This window comes from Diabrotica virgifera, chromosome 10 (assembly GCF_917563875.1).
Source record: "Diabrotica virgifera virgifera chromosome 10, PGI_DIABVI_V3a".
Classification (NCBI taxonomy): Eukaryota; Metazoa; Arthropoda; class Insecta; order Coleoptera; family Chrysomelidae; genus Diabrotica; species Diabrotica virgifera.
The window spans coordinates 12,747,083-12,772,086 of NC_065452.1; the positions used below are offsets into that span (position 1 = coordinate 12,747,083).

Consider the following 25,004-nt stretch of genomic DNA (forward strand, 5'->3'; position numbering starts at 1 on the left):
CAACTCAACAAAGTGTAAAAACCACCGACTGATAAGTCTGATGAGCCATTCCTTAAAATTATTCCTCAAAGTTCTTCACTACAGAATCTCCACAAAATGCAATAAGGTTGTTCACAATTTGGATTTAGAAAAGGCCTGGATACGAGGAAAGCACTAGTTGTAACCCAGGTCCTAGCCCAGAACTGCTACGATTAAAGGAAAGATGTAATGATGTGCTTTGTAGATTATGAAAAAGCGTTCGAACATCATAAACTCGTACATATACTAAAACAACTCGATATAGACCAAAAATACCTTCGTTGCATAGAAGCTCTTTAATAGAAGCAAACAGCTCTCGTCAAGGTGGATAACGGAACAACTCAAGCTCAAAAAATTCTCAGAGGTGTAAGACAGGGATGCATTCTCTCCCCACTACTGTTCAATTTATATTCATAAAGTATCTTCCAGAAAGCTCTTGAAGAATGCAAAAGCGACATCAAAGTAAATGGTACCTGGGTCAATAATATACAAAATGCGGATGACTTGGTCTTAATAGCGGACAATATATAAGACCTCCACAACCTTCTTAACAAAATTGGAAAACAGCAAGAACATGCGACTTAGCATTAACATAAAAAAGACGAAGTTCCTTAAAATCAACCGTCAATTATGTCAGCATCAAAATGAAAGACTAACAATATAACAATCAAGATGTAGAGCGCGTAAGAAAATTTAAGTACCTGGGAACCTGGCTATGTGAAGGAAATTAAATGTCGGATAGAAAGGGCCAGAAGCCCATTCATAAAATTCAGAAACGCCTTTACGAGCTCTGACTAAGACTAAGATTGACGAAATGCTATATATGGTCGGTGCTCCTATATGGCATGGAAGGATGGACTATAAAAATAAATTCAATGAATAAACTAGAGGCATTTGAGATTTGGATTTATTGACGAATCCTTGAAGTTCCCTGGACCGCACGAATAACAAATGAAGAAATCCTGAGAAGAATTGTTACAGAACGACAACTGCTATGCACAATTAAAAAGAGGAGAAAAACGGCATACCTGTGGCACGTAATTAGAAATGAAAGATACCAATTTCTACAAACCTTAATTGAAGGAAATATAGAAGAAAGAAGATGAGTGGGCAGGGAGAGAATGTCATGCTCCGTAATGTCAAACAAAGAACAGGGCTAAGAAACATAGGAGACCTAATACACGTTGCCAGGGATAGAGAAAAATGGTCAAAGGTGATCGCGAAGATCGAAGATCCATATTAGTGGATTGCATAAAAAGAAGAAGAAGAAGAGCGGTCTCACAACATGGACTAATATATGTGATATATTAACTATATTATCCGTCTGAAAATTAATTATATAACTTACACTCACGAATACAATTTTATGCAAATTGGCTACGGAATTGTGTACATATCTACATATTATGTTAAAACCACCGTCCCAGTTTTTTAATAACTATTATCAATTCAGCTGACAACACAGAATGTTTACATCATAAACCTCCATTAGTCTGAATTTTTAGAACTATCAGTTTAGTTGTCGCAAATGCAAAACTTATTTTTGCAATTACAAAAAATAATGGACATAAATAATTGAGAAGTTTTAGAAAAGACTAATATAGAAAATCTGATGCAGAAGACGACATATTGACAGAATTTTATTATCATTCCAAGAATTAAACCATACATATTTAGGTTAGGTTAGGCAAGAAGAAACAGGGCAAAACTACAAAGTGACAAACAAAAATATATATATATATATATATATATATATATATATATATATATATATATATATATATATATATATATATATAATATATATACAGGGTGTCCCAAAAGTAGTGGAACGGTCGAATATTTCAAGAACTAAACATCGGATCGAAAAACTGAAAAATACGTGTTCAATGATTTTCAAAAATCTATCCAATGACACCAAACACCAACCCCCACTATACCCCCTGGAGTTGGGGTGGAGGGTAACTTTAAAATCTCAAATGGAAACCCCTAGTTTTTCTTGCAGATTTGGATTCGTTACGTAAAAGTAAGCAACTTTTATTCAAGAAATTTTTTCGAACTGTGGATAGATGGCGCTATAATTGAGAAAAACGATTTATCCTGATACCATAGGTAAATTATAGAAACGGTCTAATATCTCGAGAAATACACTTTCAAATGAGAAACCAAAAAAAAGGTGTTTAATACTTTTCGAAAACCTATCGAATAACACTAAACATGACCCTCCAACACACCCCCTGGAGGTGGGGTGATGGGTAACTTTAAAATCTTAAATAGCAACCCCCACTTTTTAGTACAGACTCGGATTCGTCATGAAGAATTAAGCAACATTTATTCAAAACATTTTTTAGAATAAATGTTGCTTAGTTTTTCATGACAAATTCGAATCTGCAATAAAAAGTGGGGGTTGCTATTTAAGATTTTAAATTTACCCCCCACCCCGTCACCAGGGGGTGGGTTGGAGGGTCATTTTTGGTGTTTATCGATAGGTTTTCGAAAAATATTAAAAACCTGTTTTTTGGTTTCTCACTTGGAACTGTATTTCTCGAGATATTAGACCGTTTCTATAATTTACCTATGGTATCAGGATAAATCGTTTTTCCCAATTATACCGCCATCTATCCACAGTTCAAAAAAATGTCTTGAATAAAAGTTGCTTACTTTTACGTTAGTCCATGTGGTGAGACCGCTCCCGTCTGGAAAAATTTCTGATTCGGTTTCTTTGTGGATTCCTATTCAAAAATGTCCCCTTTAAACAAATCTGAAGGGTGCCGGGCGGAATTTTTGGGCAGAAATTGTTTAAACAATTTTTTTAAACACATACAAAAGATCACGTTTTTTTGCTCCGAAACATATATTTTTGAGTTTTGTCGGTTATTCTGAACAAGAAAGGTATCTTGTAGATTTTCTCAAAAATTGATGGTTTTCGAGTTATAGGCGATTTAAAATCTGAAAAATGCGAAAATACGCATATTCGAGACTTAAAAACTCATATTCAAATTAGTATTTTTGAGGTTGCCAGATACTTAAATTGAAGACTAAATATTCAGCTTCCAGATTCTGAAGAGTGATAGCGTCTAACTTTAATTTATACCGTTATTTTTTAATTGTTAAATATGCGTGTTTATCCGATTTTTTTGCCGGTGCGGTGCGCTCCGTTTCAAAAATATCCTAGTTTCCTCCGAAAAATATTTTTTCTAGATTCTTTGGGACATTCTAAATAAAATAAGTTTCTTGACATTTTTCTCAAAAGTTAATAGTTTTAAAGTTATAAGCGATTTAAAATCCGAAAATGCGTTTTTTGTCATTTTTCGGATTTTCAATCGCTTATAACTTAAAAACTATTAACTTTTGAGAAAAATGTCAAGAAACTTATTTTATTTAGAATGTCCCAAAGAATCTAGAAAAAATATTTTTCGGATGAAAATAGGAGATTTTTGAAATGGAGCGCGCCGCACCGGCAAAAAAAATCGGATAAATACGCATATTTAACAATTAAAAAACAACGGTATAAATTAAAGTTAGACGCGATCACTCTTCAGAATCTTGAAGCTGAATGTTCAATCTTCAATCTAAGTATCTAGGAACCTCAAAAATACTAATTTAAATATGAGTTTTTAAGCCCTGAAAATGCGTATTTTCGCATTTTTCAGATTTTAAATCGCCTATAACTCCAAAACTACCAATTTCTGAGAAAAATTACAAGATACCTTTCTTGTTTAGATTGACCCAAAAAATCTAAAAATATATGTTCCAGGGCAAAAAACATGATCTTTTGTATTTGTTTAAAAAAATTGTTTAAACAATTTTTGCCCAAAAATTCCGCCCGGCACCCTTCAGATTTGTTTAAAGGGCATGATACAATAACCCAAGATATGATATGGAGCGTTCCTAATTTCGTTCAGGTCGCGCATGACGTCACGTTGTGAGTAGATCCTTTAAATTTCGAAAGCATTGCCATTATGATTTGGAGATTTGAGCTTTTAATATCAGTTGTGAAACTTTCTAGAAGTGCTGTTTTCTTTAGTACGATTAAATATAATTATTGAGAACATATTCTAATAATAAAAATCAATCAGAAACATGATTTTTTTATTATTAGGCAACATACGTCTAATTATACAGTGTGGAAGGCACTTGTAGAATAAAATGATTTCTGTCGAAAAATTATAAAAAACGTTGATACTTGTCGATTTTTAGATAAATACCTGCACTTTTTAAACGCAAATTTAAATTTACAGGGTGATTCATAAAAGTCAAACAGAGTCCATAAGCTTTATTTTTAATAGAACACCCTGTATATTTTATATTTTTAAAAGCTGCTTAACAACCTGATTATAACTAACTATATCATGTAGGGTGAATTATGAACAATACAGAATGAAATTTTGAAATTATTAACTATGGAATCCACTGATGGAATACAATTGTTTGTGTCCTTATTTTAAAAATTATAAAAAATGCCGGAACAGGTCAACTTTTAAATTTAAATGGGCGCTTTACAAACATAGATTTAAATTTACAGGGTGATTTACGCAAGTACAGCATAGTCTATGATCTTTAGTTTTAATGGACCACCCTGTATATTGTTATGTGCTTAGAAGCTACTTTATAACTTCATCTAAAAAAAATGTATTATTCGGGTCCATTATAAATAATACAAGGTAAAATTTTGAAAAGGTGAAATTTTTAAATTATTCATAAATTTCGTCAAGCCATTAAAGATACAAAATAAAAAAAATATATTATTTATACTTAGTTTAGAAAATATATGTCTTTATTTTACTAAAATACCATTATTATATACATACTTTACTATTATTTAAAATATGATGAATTATTAGATAATTTCAAAATTTTATGTAAGTACCTATTTAATATCTTAACGAAAATTTAACCTATATAATTTTAAAATTACATCTTGTATTATTCATAATAGGCCCTATACAATACACTTTTTTGTGATGAAGTTATTTAGCAAATTCGAAAAACATAAAAATATACAGGGTGTTTCATTACAATTAAAGATCATGGACTATGATAGACTTGTGTGGATCACCCCGTATATTTTAATTATAGTTTAAAGAGAGCATATCTAAATTTAAAAGTTGACGTATCCTAGCGTTTTTTATAATTTTCTAAAATAAGGACACAAACAATTTTATTCCACAAGTGGTTTCCATACACTGTAATTTCAAAATTTCAGCCTGTATTATTCATAATACACCATACATGATATGGGTCGTTGAAATCAGGCCGTTAAGTAGCTTTTAATAATATAAAAATATATAGTGTGTTCCATTAAAAATAAAGCTTATGAACTATACCAGGCTTGCGTGAATCACCCTGTTTAAATTTAAATTTAGGTTTAAAAAGCCTACATTTATATATAAAAATGAACGGGTTTCAGCGTCTTTTAAAATTTTTTAAAACAAGGGCAGAAATAATTTTATTCCATAAATGCCTTCCACCCTATATATAATACATGTATTATACACCCTGTATAATACATGTACTGACGATGAAATAAAGGTAACAATAAAATTGTAATGTGTTAAAAAGTTAAAGCTGCGATAGTCATGAAGCCCATCAGTTATATTTTTTTATTACTTAAGTTCTCTTATTCATTAATTATATTTATGATCACACCTCCTAAGGACTATTCAAATCTAACTATGAATATAATATTTTTGATAAAAGTGTAACAAATTATAAGTAAAATTCACCCTAAACACAAAAATAAACAGTGTTTACTATACGACAACACTGAATATAATGCTGATCTACTCACAGAGTGACGTAGATACGTTGGCCCCGCCTACCTGCTCCATGTCATATCTTCTGTTATTGTATCATGTTTAAAGGGGACATTTTTGAATAGGAATCCACAGAGAAACCGAATCAGAAATTTTTTTAGACGGGAGCGGTCTTACCACATGGACTACGTAACGAATCCAAATCTGCAAGAAAAACTAGGGGTTTCCATTTGAGATCTTAAAGTTATCCCCACCCCACCTCCAGGGGGTGTAGTGGGGGTTGGTGTTTGCTGTCATTGGATAGATTTTTGAAAATGATTGAACACGTATTTTTCAGTTTTTCGATCCGATGTTTAGTTCTTGAAATATTCGACCGTTCCACTACTTTTGGGACACCCTGTATATATTATATATATATATATATATATATATATATATATATATATATATATATATATATATATATATATATCATTTTAACTTGTATATTGTAGTTAAGTATTACAACTAGTTCATTTCAACATTGTTGATATATTCATTTATGAAAAAACGTGCTGTTTTGAATTTTATCAAAGAGGTGAAAAAATTAAAAATATTTTGTTTCTAATGTAAAAATAACAGTATTAATTATTACTATTCTTGAGTCCTTACCCCAACCACATGGTGAGCACCCAAGTCCTCATTATGTATTCACTACACTAGGACCTTTGTCCGGTCGTTTGTTTTGATTTTTTCCAACTGTTTAAAGAATGTTGTAATTGTGTATTATTAAAAAACAATTTTATATTGATATCTTCAATTGCTTTGCTACGTACGTACGTGGTGTCTCAATACGAAAAAGTCTATTTGATGATCATGGCATTGAGGATACTTTTCTACATATTAGCAGTGCCGTATTAAGCTCGTCAACATGCACTTTCGTGTTGACGAAGATATAGGGTCGCATATATATATTGATTGTTTAGCCAAAGACAATAGATGCTTGTGTTAAAAAAATTAGATTAGTAATTGAAATAAATTTCTTAACTATTGTTTATACTAGTGGAGAGTATAATACGATAAAAACAGTTATTAACGATAAAAACAGTGTAGAGTATAACCAGGGACGGAATCAGTTAAAGAAAAGTTACAGGAAGAAAAAGAGAGAATAATGAAAAAAAGTTGCAAGAGATATAAGACAATTTTAAAAATAATGAAATATGTAAGTTCATTTTATCCCGAGGTAAAGAAAGTAGGAAAAGGGTACCAAAGGAAACCAAGCTACATAAAGACAAAAGAAAGAGAGCTAGTAAGTGAGCCGAAAAAAGTTGCCGAAAAAGCCGAAAATTAAAGAATGGAAAATGTATTTCAAAATATATTAAACAGTGATAAAGAAGATTAGGGAGAGAACGAAGACAGAGCACAGGAAACAGACATCAAAATAGCCAAATCAACCAAAGACGAAGTGCAAAGAGTTGTAAGCAAACTGAAAACCAATAAAGGTCCAGGTCAAAGTGAAATAAGTGCAGACCTGCCGAAGGCAAGTGGAAGAAAACTACAAGAAAAGGTGTAGGAACTGATAGAACTTATATGGAAAGAAGAAAAGAGAGCCTGAAGAGTGGACCAGAGCCTGGATAACCCATTACATAAAAAAAGGGGATGCAACCATGGTGCAAAATTGCAGGGGTATTGCTCTACTGGACGTGTGCTATAAGATATTTGCTAGGATTGTGAGAGAAAGATTAAATTATGCGTAGAGAAACAGGAGAATACCAAGCAGGCTTTAGAAATAACAGATCGACGAGAAAACAAATATTTAACATAAAAGAAATCCAAACAACTTGTTACGAATATAAAATGGTTTTGTATGCGCTATTCATAAATTTTAATCAGACTTATGATAAAATTGGTAGAGAAATAATGTACAAAGCACTAAGACAACCAGAAATGCCAGAAAACTAATCAAGCTAATAAGAATGACCTTAAATAAGACAATCAACAAAATAGTGTGGAACAGTCACAAATCGAGATAGTTTATAGTTAAAAAGGACCTAGACAAGGTGACCCTCTAGAGATAGCGTTATTTAATTTGGTGGAGGAAATAATTGTAAAAACAGCAGAATAGAAACGCAAGAAACGATCTACCGTAACCTGCTAGCGAAAACGAATAAAAAATATGAAAAAAATATTTTTAAGAAACGCTTTTCTTTAGTTACGAGTGACTAAAATTAAACATATTATAAAAAAACCAACTAAAAAGCAAAAAATAAAAAAAAAATTGAAACAATCTAACACATTCGTCAAAGAAAAGCGTGGCGCGTCTTTATCGAATAAAACGGTTTTCGCACCACGCTTTTCTTTAACCAATGTGTTAGATTTTTTCAATTATTTTTTATTTTTTGCTTTTTAGTTGATTTTTTTCATAATATGTTTAATTTTAGTCACTCGTAACTAAAGAAAAGCGTTTCTTAAAAATATTTTTTTCATATTTTTTTTATTTTTTTACTTTTTAGTCTTACATTTTTCAAACATTAAAATATATCGTCATGTTTATTAAAATATGTATAAAACATATTATGATGTACAAACATGAAAAGTAGTCGGAATCGGCAAAAAAATTTAAACTTTATTGTTTATTTATGAAGCATAACGTAAAAAATTAACGTAAAAGTGAAATTATGCATAGTTCATATAATTAGCTACAATCTGTAAAAGTTTCAAGTTTATTCATTGTAAAAAACAAGAGAATTTAAGCATTTTCCGTTAAAATCGTTTTTTTATTTCAACAATTAATAAACAAAAAAAATTTTTATTGACTTTTCGTGTATTGTTCCCGCGAATGACTATGTCTGCAAATTTTTAGTCATTTGCGTTGAAGAAAAGGCAGTCAAATTAACGTCCAAAGATTTGACCCAAACGATTGAACTAAAGAAAAGCGTTTAATTAATTAATACGACAAAACGAATTCTAATGTTAATTGTAGCACAAAACGTCTCTACCGGTGGTTTTTCTAAGACTACGATAAAATCACGAATTTTTTTAATTCGAGTTTTGGTTGTAGTTTTGTTTCGTATCGTATTGAAATTTGACACGAATAAACGCCGATTTATATATAAACAAATATATGAGCGTTCAAAATTTGAAACTTTATTGTTTATTTATGAAGCATAACGTAAACAAACGTAAAAAGTGAAATTATGCATAGTTCATATAATTAGCTACAATCTGTAAAAGTTTCAAGTTTCTTCATTGTAAAAAACAAGAGAATTTAAGCATTTTCCGTTAAAATCGTTTTTTTATTTCAACAATTAATAAACAAAAAAATTGTTATTGACTTTTCGTGTATTGTTCCCGCGAATGACTATGTCTGCAAATTTTTAGTCATTTGCATTGAAGAAAAGGCAGTCAAATTAACGTCCAAAGATTTGACCCAAACGATTGAACTAAAGAAAAGCGTTTAATTAATTAATACGACAAAACGAATTCTAATGTTAATTGTAGCACAAAACGTCTCTACCGGTGGTTTTTCTAAGACTACGATAAAATCACGAATTTTTTGAATTCGAGTTTTGGTTGAAGTTTTGTTTCGTATCGTATTGAAATTTGACACGAATAAACGCCGATTTATATATAAACAAATATACAGTACGTAAATCGTTCAGCTGGACATAGGGAACATACATTGTATATATTTAGATACATAAATACCTACATTCTATTATATTGAGATAATTGTGGCAACTGAGCTCTCTCTTGATGACAATATGGTTGTTAGCATTAAGGGGCATTAACCTCAAAAATTTCGACACATAAATAAACGTCAAAATATGACAAAGTAGTAGCTAAATATCTTTGGCCTACGGGAATGGAAAACTGTTTAGTTTTGAAATTAGTTTTTAAATAAAAAATATTTTAGAAATAATTTCTAAAAAGAATTCTATTTACAGTAGAATCAATCATAAACTTTGTTTTTGATTTATTTATGGACAACCTTGCTTCAAAACTCACTCATTATGTCATTATATTCGCTCTAACAGCTCTATTGCACCAAAAACTCGTACTCTAACAGAAGCTTCAACTAACACAGGTTAGGGCAGTTGCCACAATTCTCTCAATGGATATTTCCTATGTCCAGCTGAACGATTTACGTACTGTATGAGCGTTCAAAATTTGAAACTTTATTGTTTATTTATGAAGCATAACGTAAACAAACGTAAAAAGTGAAATTATGTATAGTTCATATCATTAGCTACAATCCGTAAAAGTTTCAAGTTTCTACATTGTAAAAAACAAGAGAATTTAAGCATTTTCCATTAAAATCGTTTTTTTTATTTAAACAATTAATAAACATAAAAAAAAATTTATTGACTATTCGTGTATTGTTCCCGCGAATGCATATGTCTGCAAATTTTCATTCATTTGCATTGAAGAAAAGTCAATCAAATTAACGTCTAAAGATTTGATGCAAATTATTGAAGTAAAGAAAAGCGTTTAATTAAAGAGAATCATGAGAAGATTAGTGAGAGAAGCAAAAAAATTCGGCCCTGAAATAAATGAAAAAAAAAAGAATGTGTGTGTACTTTGTACGCACGTAAGAAGATATTCTTCTATTATATAGGTAATTTCAACGAAGTAAATATACTTAACAGGTTATTTGTATTTTATTTAAAAATTAAACTAACTTTCTTATCTACCACTTTCAAAAAATTTTTATTAAAACAACCAAAAATAAAAAAAAATATGAATCGCCCAAGATTTGAACCCGCGTCATTCCAATCACGGAGCTAACGCCCTACCAACTACACCAGCGAGGTCCTTCTAATTGACATGTAAGTTTCGGATATAATTACACAACACGGCGACAAGTAGTGTAAAAATGTTATGTAGTGTAAAATAATTATTTTACTACAGAGAAACACAAATCCAAAAACACAAGAATTATAATAAATAATAATTTACTAAAAACACTAATATATTCTTTTAATGACTTATTTGCACGGATACAGATACATAAATACCTATCTTGAAAGATTAGCAAGGAACTACATACTGTCTGTGTGCGCAGACGCGCAGATTTATGTACAATTTTACCCTCAATTGAATCGCGCCTAAAGAAGAATATCTTCAAAAACGAAATACATGGTGCTGGGAAAGACAGATAGAGAGACTGACGATATGTTTATGTTAACAGCGTTCGATAAAGAAAAAGTTGATGTTCTTAAAACACAATTTTAGTGGGAAGGATGTGCTTGTTTGTTTTTCAATTATCTTTTTAGTTTTAATGTCTACCATTGAAGAAAATGTCAGTTCACACAAAAGTGGCGAATTGCACTAATAATTTAAGAGCTTCCCTTGCCAGTTCTGGATATTGGTGTTTTATTTTTATCCAAAATATGTCGACAGTTTGCGAATAAAATTCCATTTTAAGCATGCCTTCAGCAGCTAAATCTAAAAGACATTCTTTCATTTTTTGTTGACATCAGTCAGATGTATTTATGTGTCCAACCAAGGGTTTAGAATCCATCTACGGCTATTGTCAATTGTCAGGTACTCTAGAAAGTATGTCAAAAGTTGCTCTTGTAAATTATGCAAGCTCTGTATAATGCAAGGAATGTAAGCCGATGCTGCAAAACTTTGGTATGTTGCATTATCTTCATCAATCTTCTGAACACATGGAAAATAGTCAAACCTTTTGTTTTGCAGCGAGGTTGACCACAAACGAAGTTTTGCGTGAAAAGCTTTTACTTTATCTGTTAAAATATTCTCTTCTCTTCCTTGAAGGTTCTTGTTCAAATCGTTAAGGTGGCTAAAAAGATCTGCCAAAATGCCATTTCAAGAGCCCATAGGGTCAGAAAAACCGTAAGCATATTTAGATTTTGCATCTTGGAAGAACATTAACAATTCAGCTCTCAATTCCAGAACTATTGTCAACACCTTTCTTTTTGATAGCCAACTGACCTCTGTGTGATAAAGGAGATTTTGATGAAGCGAGCCCATATCACAAACGATTCTGAATAGCTGGGTTTGAAAAGCACCTTTGATAGAATTTAGAATTTTTATTACCTCCTTAAGCACGTTATTTATATCAGAAGGTACTACCTTAGAGCCTGTCGATGAAGAAAATAGTGTGTCCAGGATATGTTTGGCATTATCGATTTTATTTTGCAATGAATCCGCTATTTTTGCTACTTATAGCTTTAACGCCATCGCTACAAATAGCGATATATTTATCCCAATCAATATTGTAGGTATAAGTGCTTTCTAAAAACATGTCGTACAAACACTGGCCAGTAGTGTTTGTAGGAAGTGCTTTGCAAAATAAGATTTCTTCCATGATATTGTCATCTGCGTCAAAGCGCACAAATACTGCAACTGTGCACAGTCGGAAACACTTGTAGATTTGTCAAACTGCTGAAAGCAAAATGTTGGCTGTTCTTTAATTTTTGGCCCGCGTGAATAATAGATAAATGTACCAAAATAAGAAAAAATTATTACCTAACGTATGTAGTTTTTAAATAAATTATTCCTTTGGCTTTTTATGACACCAGGGGGTCGCCAGAATATTTCAACCTGTAAAGGGGTCGCAAAATCAAAAAGATTGAAAAACACTGGTATAATACATTCTTGTAGACGGCCAATGTCAAAATCAGCCAAATCGGACTTGTATGGTATGTAGTTTTGTTTTGACCGCGTGTCAAAAAAAGCAATATCTGTCGGAGATTCGATTCTTGTTTTTTGAAGGGAAATCGCACAGTGAAATCAAAAAGTGCTTGAATACGGCGACTCTTCTTCTTCGATGGCGATCGATAAAAATTGGTTTAATGAGTTATGCATACAGTGCCGGATTAAGAATCTTGAGGCCCCTAGGCAACCAAAGCTATGAGGCCCCTTAAGAAAAAGTTACTTTTTTTATGGTTTGAGATTTTTGGTATATCTAATAATTTTTAAGTTATTTTGAAAAAAAGCATTTTTTCGAAATTAAAAATTCTACTTTAAAACCAATTTGTTTAAAAAATAAGCACGTTGAATATATGAAACTTACAGATTGATCTGATCATATAAACAGAGGCGGTTGCCACCCTTTTTAAAGGGGTGAAAATTATTTTATTAAAAATAACCTCATAAATGGACCGAGGGATAAATTTTTAGCAAAAAATATGTTATATCAAGTGATCAAAATAAATCAATACTTTTTGAGTTATTAAAGGACAAATATTTTAATTGTTAACTTTATATAACAAATGTTATTTTTAATAATATAATTTTCTTGGCGTATCCTCTATCCTCTAATTCCTCACCAATTTGAATGAAAATCGACAGAGGTTCAACGAAATCGGAGGTAATGGTTATTTTTTACCTTCAGTGACTGCTGATGTATAACAGGAAAAAAATATTGCTATTGCTATTACGGCCTACTAAAATTTTTTCCATTTTTATAGCGAAAATTGGTTAAATCCATTGAGTGTATACATCTTTTGTTAACTGGATAACAATGCATTTAATTTTGAGATTGGCGATAAATTATTTTGATTGAATTTTCTTTAATTAGATAATATTGTGACGTCTTATGAAATAATTGTCTCAGATATCTCAATAGATGTTTGACCTTTCCTTAAAGAATAACGTATATTATTTTTATTTTATTTCGGGCATCATTTAAGCCTACAACCAGTTATGATGGTGATCGTGCAGTATTATTATGGAGGGGCCTGGTGAACAACTTTACGGGGGGCCTGCGGGATCTTAGTGCCGCCACTGATTCCTCTGACGAAGTAACGCACAACCGTTATAGCCTGACTTACGCTAATTACACACATACGCCGATTTTGGACAGTCGATTTTATATCGGCCTTCCTAATTCCTATAGTGAACCACATGTGAGAATGGGATATTACACACACGCACGACCGTTGATCACCGTTCGGCGTATGTGCAATGTCCTCTTCTCACATGTGGTTCACTATATGAATTTGCAAGGTCGATATAAAAATCGAATGTCCAAAAGCGGCGTGTGTAATTAGCGTTACAGGGATTGTATATTAGGTCAGGGTAAAAAGACAAAAATATACCCTGTTCGTGACACTTCAACATCCAAGGTAGGTACTAAAGCGTTTTTCGACAGGTAATACCTATAAGAACAAATTGTAACTATGATACTATATATTAACTATATACTATTAATTGTAACTATATGTAGGTACTACCCTGGACTATATACATTTTATTGAAAATAATTTACCTGGTTTAAATATTGTAGAGATCAAAACAAATGCTTAAATTCCAATATTATACCAAGCACAACAGATAAATACACTAAGTCAAAAATTAAGGTGTCTGGTGATCACTTAAAAGTGCCCTGGCACTGCTTTAAAATGAAGAGTTATTAGAATAAAATATTAATCAATCTGATGTGCAAATTTATCAAATCAACTATTGCACCTAACTACACGATAACAATTATTCTCTTCCAAAGAACAAAACCAAACTAAGAAAAGATGAATTCGATATAAATATTAGATTGAAACAACCATCGATGTTTAAATAAAACCACCCAACGCCAATAATATTAAGTTTTAGTATATACAATATATATATGTGCTGATTCACATTATAGCTCAGGTCACGGTACGCTCACGCTCAGCTCAAGGTTCGGTCAACTATTCTTACACGCATTTTAATCATGCTATCCGCACTAAACACGACGGTCAAGTTCCATCCCTTTTTTTGGACCGCGTGGTTTCTCCGAGAGAATATTTTGATCGTGGCTTGAGCTGACCGTGAGCGGAGCGTGACTTGAGCTATAATGTGAATCAGCTATAATAGCTGATTCACATTATAGCTCAAGTCACGCTCCGCTCACGGTCAGCTCAAGCCACGATCAAAATATTCTCTCGGAGAAACCACGCGGTCCAAAAAAAGGGATGGAACTTGACCGTCGTGTTTAGTGCGGATAGCATGATTAAAATGCGTGTAAGAATAGTTGACCGAACCTTGAGCTGAGCGTGAGCGTACCGTGACCTGAGCTATAATGTGAATCAGCACTAAAACTTCAAAGAATGTACGTGACAAATGTCCAAATTCAAATAAATTTATTATGGTTGATATAACCTTTACCCCATTGTAGGTCTACTTATATTGCTAAAATCTTGTATTTACTAGGTTACCTGAAATGTTTTTCAACACGTATAAAAATATTTTAGTAGGTATTACTCAAAACAGACACAACTCGTAGAAACATACTGTTTAGATTAAATTTTATATTGTTATATTGTCAGTTGGGTAAAGGTAAAAATTTGGCAAATTTTTATATTTTTATTAACAATTTTATAGTTTTCGTTTTGGGCCCTGCGAGGGCTGCGAGGCCCCCTTTGGGGTCGAGGCCCCTAGGCAACTGCCTACTTTGCCTAATGGTTAATCCGGCACTGTATGGGACCGTATTAATGTATTAATTGGGACCGGACCACATCCGGATTATCAAATTATCCGGATTATCGAAATTACCTCAAAAAAGGCCAGTATACACTTTAAAGTACAACAAACGTTTTAAAATTTTATGTTTTCTCTTTTACTGTAAAGTGTCTAGAGGTGAAATTAATCAAAACATTTTTTATGTTTAAACACTGTATTGTAATTAATTTATAATAGCACCATGTGTACAGTAAAAACATCAGACACTATTTCGGCTTTTAAAAAAATGTGTAAAATATTTTTGAACTGCGGTAGAGGTTCGTTTTTCGCAGCGAAGTTCTTAATTTATTTTAAAAGAATCAGATATTTTTGCTAGATACAAATCCGGATTATTGACGGTCCGGATTTTTGACGTCCGGATTATCGACGTTCTACTGTACTGACGTTTTGCCCCTTCTGTACATTGCGGACGTAGTGTCGCAGCCGGTTATCGCATGTAAAAATAAAATGTACTTTTGGCATTTGGGATAAGCCGATAAACTATTCGAAGAATATATCTCTGTTCGCTGTTGAGCCCTTCCAGGTTTCAGAAAATAAATAACTTTATCTACTGGAGTCCTTGCAGTAATCAGTACCAACAAATCAACATCTTCACCAACTACAATTGTTGTGTTTGTTGCCTTAAAATTTTCAATTGCTGTCTCAATTATAAGGACATCTGCGTCATTTTTAGCTTGTTTCACTTCAATATTCGCAGCTGTTAATTTGTCAGTTAACATGGAAATGAAACGAGATTTATTATTAATGTTGGCGAAAAATTGTTGTTGATTCGCTGGAACTGTTATATTTTCATCAAAGATAATCTCGGAACCCGATGATGTTTTTGTAGTTCGACGACGTTGTTCTGCAGCTTTAATATTCTGTGTCGAGTCATTGTAGCCGTCAAATACCAGTCACTGTAAGCCCGTAATGTCTGCGTAGATACTGAACATATTTATCAAAAATAACGCTAAAGGTTTCTTCTCGATCCCACACAACGTGATGTAGTAGGTACCCTCCATCAATAATGTAAGTAGCGTTTCTACGATCAATCTCAGTATTGACTGATTCAAAGCAATCATAAATTGCTGACTTTGTTGTTTTACGCATTCCAGCTGCATCGAAAAGTGATAAGGGGTAAGGAGCTAATTCATACTCAAAAAATTTTTCAATCTCATCCTCAAAAGCTTCAGTGATACTCATGCGTTGAAATAATAATACAGGATCTATAGCTCTTCGTGAACTTTCACGGTGCTACTCGCAGCTAAAAGAGGGAGTACTTTTTCAGAGCGTTTTAATTTTATATTACTAAATGTTTCACCTGTCATTTTAGCCATTGAAGCAATCCCAATTTCACGAGCTTTATGGCAATTAATGTTATCATCACCAACAACTCCAGAAGCAATAGATATGATTTTATTATTTTTAGGAAAAGGATCATGTGATGAAAACCAGTCTAGAAGTTTTTTAATATCTTTAGCATTTTTTATGAGCCGCGAGTCACTTGCATCTACATGCTGATCTGTTGTGTCCATTCGAACATTAGCAAGAACTTGCAACCCCTCACACACAGTATTCATTGCATGCATTCCGTAAACCCATTTACTTATCACACTTTCTTTCGTACTTCTTCCTCGAGAAATGCCCCATGTGTTTTCATACCATGTGAACCAGACTTACGGACAATACTGTAGCCATTGCCTATAATAGAAATCTGTTCTTTTTTAAACAATGGTATAGCCAAATGTTTTTCAAGGCCACGTGGATAGAGGAAATTCAGTTTGGGACTGATTACCTTTTGAAGAAATATTTTCAGAATAGTATAATATACTATATAAAAGAGACACAAATAGGCATTTATACTTGTCTTAAGGGCCACATATGTATATACGTGGCTTATATGTGCATATAATGTATAAAGTAACTTTTAAAATCGCGATATCTCAGGAATGGTAAATCTTAGGAAAAAAATTGTAAGAACAATTTTTGTAGAGAATGTTAAGATCTACAACTTTGGTTTGAGGTTTTTTTTTTTGATAAAACTTACCGTTTTCGAAAAAAATCCAAAAAATCTCAAATTTTGACATTTGACCCCGAATAACTTTTGACGCACACATGGAATCGATGGGGACTTTTTAAACTTTATTTGTTATGGTATACCCTAGCTCCCCACCAAAATTTGGCTCTCCGGCAATTTTTGTTATTTGCCAAGCATTTTGATGTCTAAGTTGACCGGATTATAATGTACATATATAAATTGTAAACTATGGTTCGGGAGTGCTCTTAGTAGCATTTAACGTGTCTTGGTTTGTTTATCTCTACTGCATCTTGATTGTAAATTTAGTATAAGTGCTTTAATTTGTGAGTTATTCGTGATTCTTTAAACCAGCGGCTCTCAATCTGTGGTACATGTACCACTGGTGGTACATATCATTATTTGCGGTGGTACAAAAAACACACAAAAACTTAAAATAGTAGTACATAGTAAGTCTTGATTATACAATCTAAAAATATAGAAATATAATAAAAGAAACTTTAGATGGTACATTACTCAAAAAGATTGAGAATCGCTGCTTTAAACCAAACATTCTGTATAACTGTATAAGATTTTTACGTGAACTCAATGATTTTTTCAAAGATAGATAGACTGGGATATATTAAAATAAATGGATGGAATCTGTTTTATCATTCATATCCATATCATTGCTCAAAAGAGGCTTGAGACTAAAAAGTTAACAGTGGAAACTTTAATGGAATTTTGCATTTGCATTCCACAAAAAGAGAGTTAAACATTTATAAATAATTTATCTATAGATAAATAACTGGTGCACTGTGATACGCCTTGCTTAGATTCTCTCGTTATCAGTTAACTGTCTATTTATGTACATTCTACATATATACACTCATACTTAATGTACGGAACTTCGTATAAGTACATTTTAATCGAATGACTAAATTTCCTTTTAAAGTCTGTATTTTTGTACCACAATGATTAATGTAAGAAGCTTTATCGTCTTTCATGTGGAGCCAGAAACAAATCAGTCATTATTCTTATTCCCGTCTTGTAATTAGTCATCCCAATTCTAAGCATGATGTTTTTAGTATTTCTCTAAATAAATATTGAAATAAATTAAGTCGTTCACTTTAAATGAATCATAAAAAGGTTTGTTTCATCAAGAACTCCTTCTTTATGCTACTAACTGTTTAATTTTAGTCAGTTAATGTTAATTGTGGGTATTTTCTTTTTCCAAAAATAGATCAGGCCATTAATGATATATTTTAAAAGTACTCTATGAAATACTCAAATACTCTTTACTTTAATAGAAATTAATTAGTACAAAATAAAAAAAATAATTACTTCAATATAAGGATATATACAGTGCCGGTTTAACCTAACTTTTGGCCCTGGGCACGGGCACTGCATATTTAGGGGCCCCCTTAATTGCTATTCGTTGTCAGTTTTTTAACAAGAAAGCACATGCATTAACTGTAAATGTTTATTGTAAAATCCATACAATATATTTTTTAAACAAACATGAAAAATAGCAAACGTGAAAAATATTCCAAAAAATATATTTAAAAATATAAAACAGAAAGTTCCAAACAACACATGACAAACAAAAAAACATATTCTAAAAAATACATAAGACAAAAATTAGATCACTTTTTTTTTGACTAGGCATTAGCAATCGCATAATAGCATTAGCATAATACTATCACAATTCAGTTGCTCCAGGTTTTCATTTTCTATAATACCTACAATAGTGATATGCGTCTAGATTTTTTTGGCCCAAAGACGTTAAATATATTTTTATTCTTTTTAAAGCCGAAAAAGTTGTAAAAGCTGTTGAAGTAGACTTTCAAGAATATGAATCTGATTAAAATATCTAAAGAAATCAAAACAATAGTTAACCTAATAATCAATAGCAATATCAATAATCAATATCAATAATAAGGTAATATCTAGAACTTGACCGGTATTGTTTCCTTAAATTATCCTAAAATTGTCAAAACAGTTAGTGGAGTACGCATACAGGGGAAACCACGGTAAAAAAATGCACCGAGTACACTAACTCACAGGTGGTGTGTAAACGTGTGAATATCATGTATAATGTGACTCTTTGAATCGCGATATCTCAGGAATGGCAACTCTTAGGAAAAAAATAGTAGGGACTATTTTTGTAGAAAATTTAAAGATCTACAACTTTGGTTTAAGGTTTTTTTTTTGATAAAACTTATCGTTTTCGAAAAAAATCCAAAAAATCTCAAATTTTGACCTTTGACCCCGAATAACTTTTGACGCACACATGGGATCGATGGGGGACTTTTTAAACTTTATTTGTTATGGTATACCCTAGCTCTCCCCCAAAATTTGGCTCTCCGGCAATTTTTGTTATTTGAAATGTCTATATGGACCGGGTTATTATAAATCCCAAATCCTCATTTCCAAAGTTTATACATTGTAAATTATGGTTCGGGAGTGCTCCTAGTAGCATTTAACGTATCTTGGTTTGTTTATTTCTACTGTATCTTTATTGTAAATTTAGTATAGATACAAATGCTTAAGAAATAAAAAAAAAGTACCATAAAATATTATTCCATTACAATACTAAAATACAGGGTGTTCCATTTAGGGGCCGTCCATTAATCACGTGATGTTTTGATTTCCATTTTAACCCCCCTCCTTGTTGGTGATACATGGTGAGGTTTAAGACTACCCCTACCCCTATATCACGTGTATTTTTAGTATCTAAACAAATCTTAATTTTTTTTTTAATATTGCATATTTTATTTTTGAAGTATATCTTTTTCCTTATAAAAAATTTTGTACTTTTTATTGCCAAATAAGTTGAACTGGACTGTCCTACGTATATTTATTGTCAATAAACTTGCACATTGCAGAGTCACAACTAATTTGTAGAGAAATTAATGAAATAGTCTGATTTTGCTTATAACGTTTAAAAAAATAACGACAGTAGAACAATTTTTACGGCAACATTGTAACAATTTAGTACCTAGGATTTCCTCCTCTAGCTCTAATGATTGCCTGCATCCTTCTAGGCATGCTCCGCAGAATATCTTTGATGGTCTCTTGCGGAAGTCTATTCCATTCTTCTTGTGCAGCATTTCTTAATTCTGCAATTGAGTTTGGAGCTGGATTTCTTGCTCATATACGTCTTTTTAGGATGCCCCATATATGTTCTTTGGGATTTGCATCAGGGCTCATTGGTGGCCAGTCTAGAGCCTCAACCCCAACATCTTCAAGATATTGTATGACTGTTCCTGCGGTATGTGCACGGGCATTATAATGCATTAGCACAAAGTTATAATACCCAATGAAGCCAGCATACGGAAAAACATGCTCTTCAAGGATGTGCCGTATGTACCAGTCAGCATTCATTCTAATATTCACCTCAATAAGCTCCGTACGACTCACCCAACTAATACCACCCCATAGCATTATGGAACCGCCACCAAAACTGACATTTTGTACAAGATTACATTTTGCGAAACGTTCCCCAGACCTTCTGTACAATCGATCACGTCCATCTGGCTTCCATAATTGTATCCTCGTTTCATCTGTGAAAAGAACTCTTCTCCATTGATGTTCGTTCCAGTTAACGTGGGCTCTTGCAAAGTGCAACCTTTGAGTTTTATGTCATGGTAGAAGAAGTGGAACTCTGGCAGGCCGTTTTGGATTCAAACCCACCTCTTTAAGTCCTCGAGTCACAGTTTTGACACTTACATTAACTTGTCTTGTGATCAGTAATTCATTTTTGAGATAAGGAGCTGGGAGTGTACGATTTCGCAAAGATTTAAGTCTTAAATATTGGCCATCTCTTGGCGTTGTACATCTTTTTCGTCCTTGACCAGGCCGCCGTTTGTATTCCCCAGTCTCATTGTATTGCTTTACTATACGAGAAACAGTCAACTGATGGATATTTGCTATCCACTCAATATCTTCTTGTCTGTAACCCTCATTTCATTTCTTAAAGTAACAATTCTAGCACACACTAACTCGCTTAACTGTGGCATATCAGCAAGAAAACTGCAGAATCGAAAAATAAAACTGTCCAACTGACATATTCTGACATTTCTCAAAACAACAATTGTCAAGTCGCCAAAGCACTATTTCCATACTATGCCAGGTTTGTTACATTATTGCATATTCGGTTATAAAGGCTATTTTTAACCATTTATTTATCTCTAATAAATTAAAATACATCAAATAAATAAATAAATAAATAAAATAAATAGATAAATAAATAAATAAAAAAATACTTAACATTTCAAATTTAAAAAATAAACAAATAATAAAGATTGAAGATAAAATATGCAATATTTTTGTCCGTGAGTATATATAAAAAATGCAGATAAATATCATCTAATTTTATTATAGAAAATTAAGACTACAATAATAACGCTTAGGGGTAGAGAGAAAGGTTGCAGATTGTTTTTGACGGACATTAAAATAATGAAATAAATGCGAAACGCTTTTTTGTACTAATATATGAACATTATATACAGTATACAGTGTATCCGAAGACCACGGATTAGCAAGACTTTCTTTAACACCAATAACTGGATAAGCATCTTGCAAGTCAGTAGTTGTTGGTACAGTGCTTTGATGAAGTTCAACATCGGTTTCATCAAGCCACTCGGCGTCATCATTTTCGCGCACTTCCGCATCCTCACCGCGTGAGAATGCGGAAAGTACGAACACTGTGCTGTGCATCTCTAAACTACTCGTATTATTGCTCACCTTCAGTTGCTTGTGACAAGAATTCAAATATGCCTTAGCTTTATTGTACAGAAGTAGAATGCACACCGCTGGCATGTTCTTTCCAAAAGTATCTGACGATCCTTCTGCAGGCTAGGGCAATACTACAGGTCATAAATAAATTTGCCGACACCTTCATACGTTGGAGTAATTTCAAGAGACCGACGCAGAAGAAATGGAGCAAACGTCTTGCCATCATGCTATTGGGCTTTGGAATATATGGCCACTGGACGAATGTGATAATCGCGCGATCGTCAAACTTCACCACCTGGTGATTTCGCGTTTGATTCGGTTTTGTACGCGTTTGTCGAAAAAATAAATACACGTGATATGTTACCACATCGCCCTCTCCCTTGCGATATTTCGTGATTTTTATGGATCTCTCTCCACCTTTAAAGAATCACGTGATTAATGGACAGCCCCTTAAGAAAACTCAGAACATACTCATTCCGAGTTTCGACCAACCCTGTATACTAAAATCAAACATTTCGTTATACATACCTACATATTAATTATTTTTAACAATAGTAGTAGACTATATTAAAAATCGTTTGGATCGGTCTGGTTAGACTCAAAAATAGGAGTGAGGTTACAATAATTACCATCAAGCTGAAAATTGGCAGGATTGTTCAAAATACAGTAGAGCGTCGATTATCCGAACGTCGATCAACCGAACGACCGGTTATCCGAACTCCCGACTCCTGAGCAAGCGTTAGTAATTAACGTTTAAAATATCTTCAATTTTCTTCAATTGTGTATCCAAAAATATGTTGTTGCAAAGAATGCACTTTTTTGTTTAATTGCTATTTGTCAATATAAAGGTATAAACAAATATACAGTTATATAAATATGGTTTTTATTCACTTGTGGATAAATATGTATGACAATCTCAATATAGTTCGATTATCCGAACAAATCGGTTTTCCGAACGCCCATGTCCCCCAATTAGTTCGGATAATCGACGCTCTACTGTACCATCATAAATGAAATCTAAAAAGTCCTCATAAATCCGACCCGAGCTAAAAAATTTACGAGGGGTCAAAGGTCACCAAATATGGTTTTTAGCGATTTTCAGCGAAACGGTAAGTTTTATCATAAAATTAGTTCTAACAAAAAATGTAGACTAGATAATAAAATTATCTATAAAGAATATATTAATACTTTTTTCGTAAGAGCCACCGTTTTTGAGATACAACGATTCAAAGGGTTGAAAGAGTTGTAATCGTCATAATAAATGTACACCACGTATATACATCACCGAAGCTGTAATACAAGTAAACATATTATTCGGTCAACTTTACTTATATTACACATAATAATATAAGATATTATAAATATGATAATGTTTCTACTACACAGCTTGCGGTCTACCGAGGGATACAATGTATAAGCTGTATTATATTACAGTGCCAACAAAAAAATCTTTACAAAATGAATGTAACGCGAAAATAATAAGAATTGTTTCAATTTTACGGCTTATTCCCAACAAAATTAGAAAAGTGATATGACAAAATATTAACTTATAATAATTCTTCTTACTTATGCGTCTTATTCAATTTGTAAAAATGGGTTTTGTCGGAATAGACACGTTCTATCGGTACGTCGGCTAATCTAATGATCCTACCTATTCTTTTCTCAGAAGGTTTTGAACATAATAATGAAAGCCAACTTTCTAGGCAAAATGTTTATTGCTAAGTACTAATAAACATTCCAATATACAATAAACATTATGCAAATTTAGTTTGTGTACTATTATGAAAATTACACCGTAATCTTCCTGGGTGGAGAATTCCTTCAGGTAGATGACGTAATGATAATTGAAACAGCCCTAGAGCAATTCAATTTAACAAATATATCTATTGTTGTAAGTGAAGATGTAGACTTGCTCGTATTACTCACTGCTCGAACTCCAATCGAAGAAACTATCTTTATTTTAAAACCTGGAGAAGCTCAACACCAATCGGAAATATATTCATCGAAAAGTTTATCTACTTTTGCAGTGTCAAAATCATATACTATTTTTACACGTAATAACTGGCTGTGATACGACATCGGTATTTTTCAGGAGGGGTAAAACGACTGTTTTTAAAATGTTTGAAAAAACAAGATTTACTTGAATGTGCTGAAGTTTAAAAAAACTGATTCAACTCCACAAGAAGTTATTTCCAATGGAAATTTCTTTCTTCTCTCTATGTATGGAGCGCCTAAAAAAAACTACGTGCTTAGATAAGTTTCAATATGTATGTTTCTTTAAAAATACTCGAAATAAAAAACAAATGCAGTTATCTTGTCTTCCTCCAACCTCAGCGGCTGCTCATCAACATCTTTTTCGGGTATATTACCAAGTTCAAGTGTGGCTTAGTTATCAGCTAGATCCAAAAGACTGGGGATAGAAATTAGTCAACAGTTCATTAGAAAAAATTCAAACTTTACTCCCACCTGCGCCGGAAAAACTCATGAACACAATTTTTTGCAACTGTAAAAAGGGATGTAGATAGATAGATAGATAGATAGATAGATAGATAGATAGATAGATAGATAGATAGATAGATAGATAGATAGATAGATAGATAGATAGATAGATAGATAGATAGATAGATAGATAGATAGATAGATAGATAGATAGATAGATAGATAGATAGATAGATAGATAGATAGATAGATAGATAGATAGATAGATAGATAGATAGATAGATAGATAGATAGATAGATAGATAGATAGATAGATAGATAGATAGATAGATAGATAGATAGATAGATAGATAGATAGATAGATAGATAGATAGATAGATAGATAGATAGATAGATAGATAGATAGATAGATAGATAGATAGATAGATAGATAGATAGATAGATAGATAGATAGATAGATAGATAGATAGATAGATAGATAGATAGATAGATAGATAGATAGATAGATAGATAGATAGATAGATAGATAGATAGATAGATAGATAGATAGATAGATAGATAGATAGATAGATAGATAGATAGATAGATAGATAGATAGATAGATAGATAGA

The 25,004-nt window shown here is 32.3% G+C and overlaps 1 protein-coding gene across 2 annotated transcripts in view; it reads right to left on the minus strand.

The window, feature by feature from the left end:
- The window catches only part of LOC114329551 (prolyl endopeptidase), a 170,945-nt gene that overhangs the window by 110,400 nt on the left and 35,541 nt on the right, over nt 1–25,004 (minus strand). The window contains exon 1 of one of the 2 annotated variants that reach the window (XM_050641306.1): nt 6,426–6,550. The exons of the other annotated variant lie outside the window; for it this stretch is intronic. Coding sequence (XP_050497263.1) covers nt 6,426–6,457 — 32 coding nt within the window. The 5' untranslated portion in view covers nt 6,458–6,550. Of the gene's footprint in view, nt 1–6,425; nt 6,551–25,004 lie in introns of those variants that run through there. 2 annotated transcript variants of the gene reach the window in all.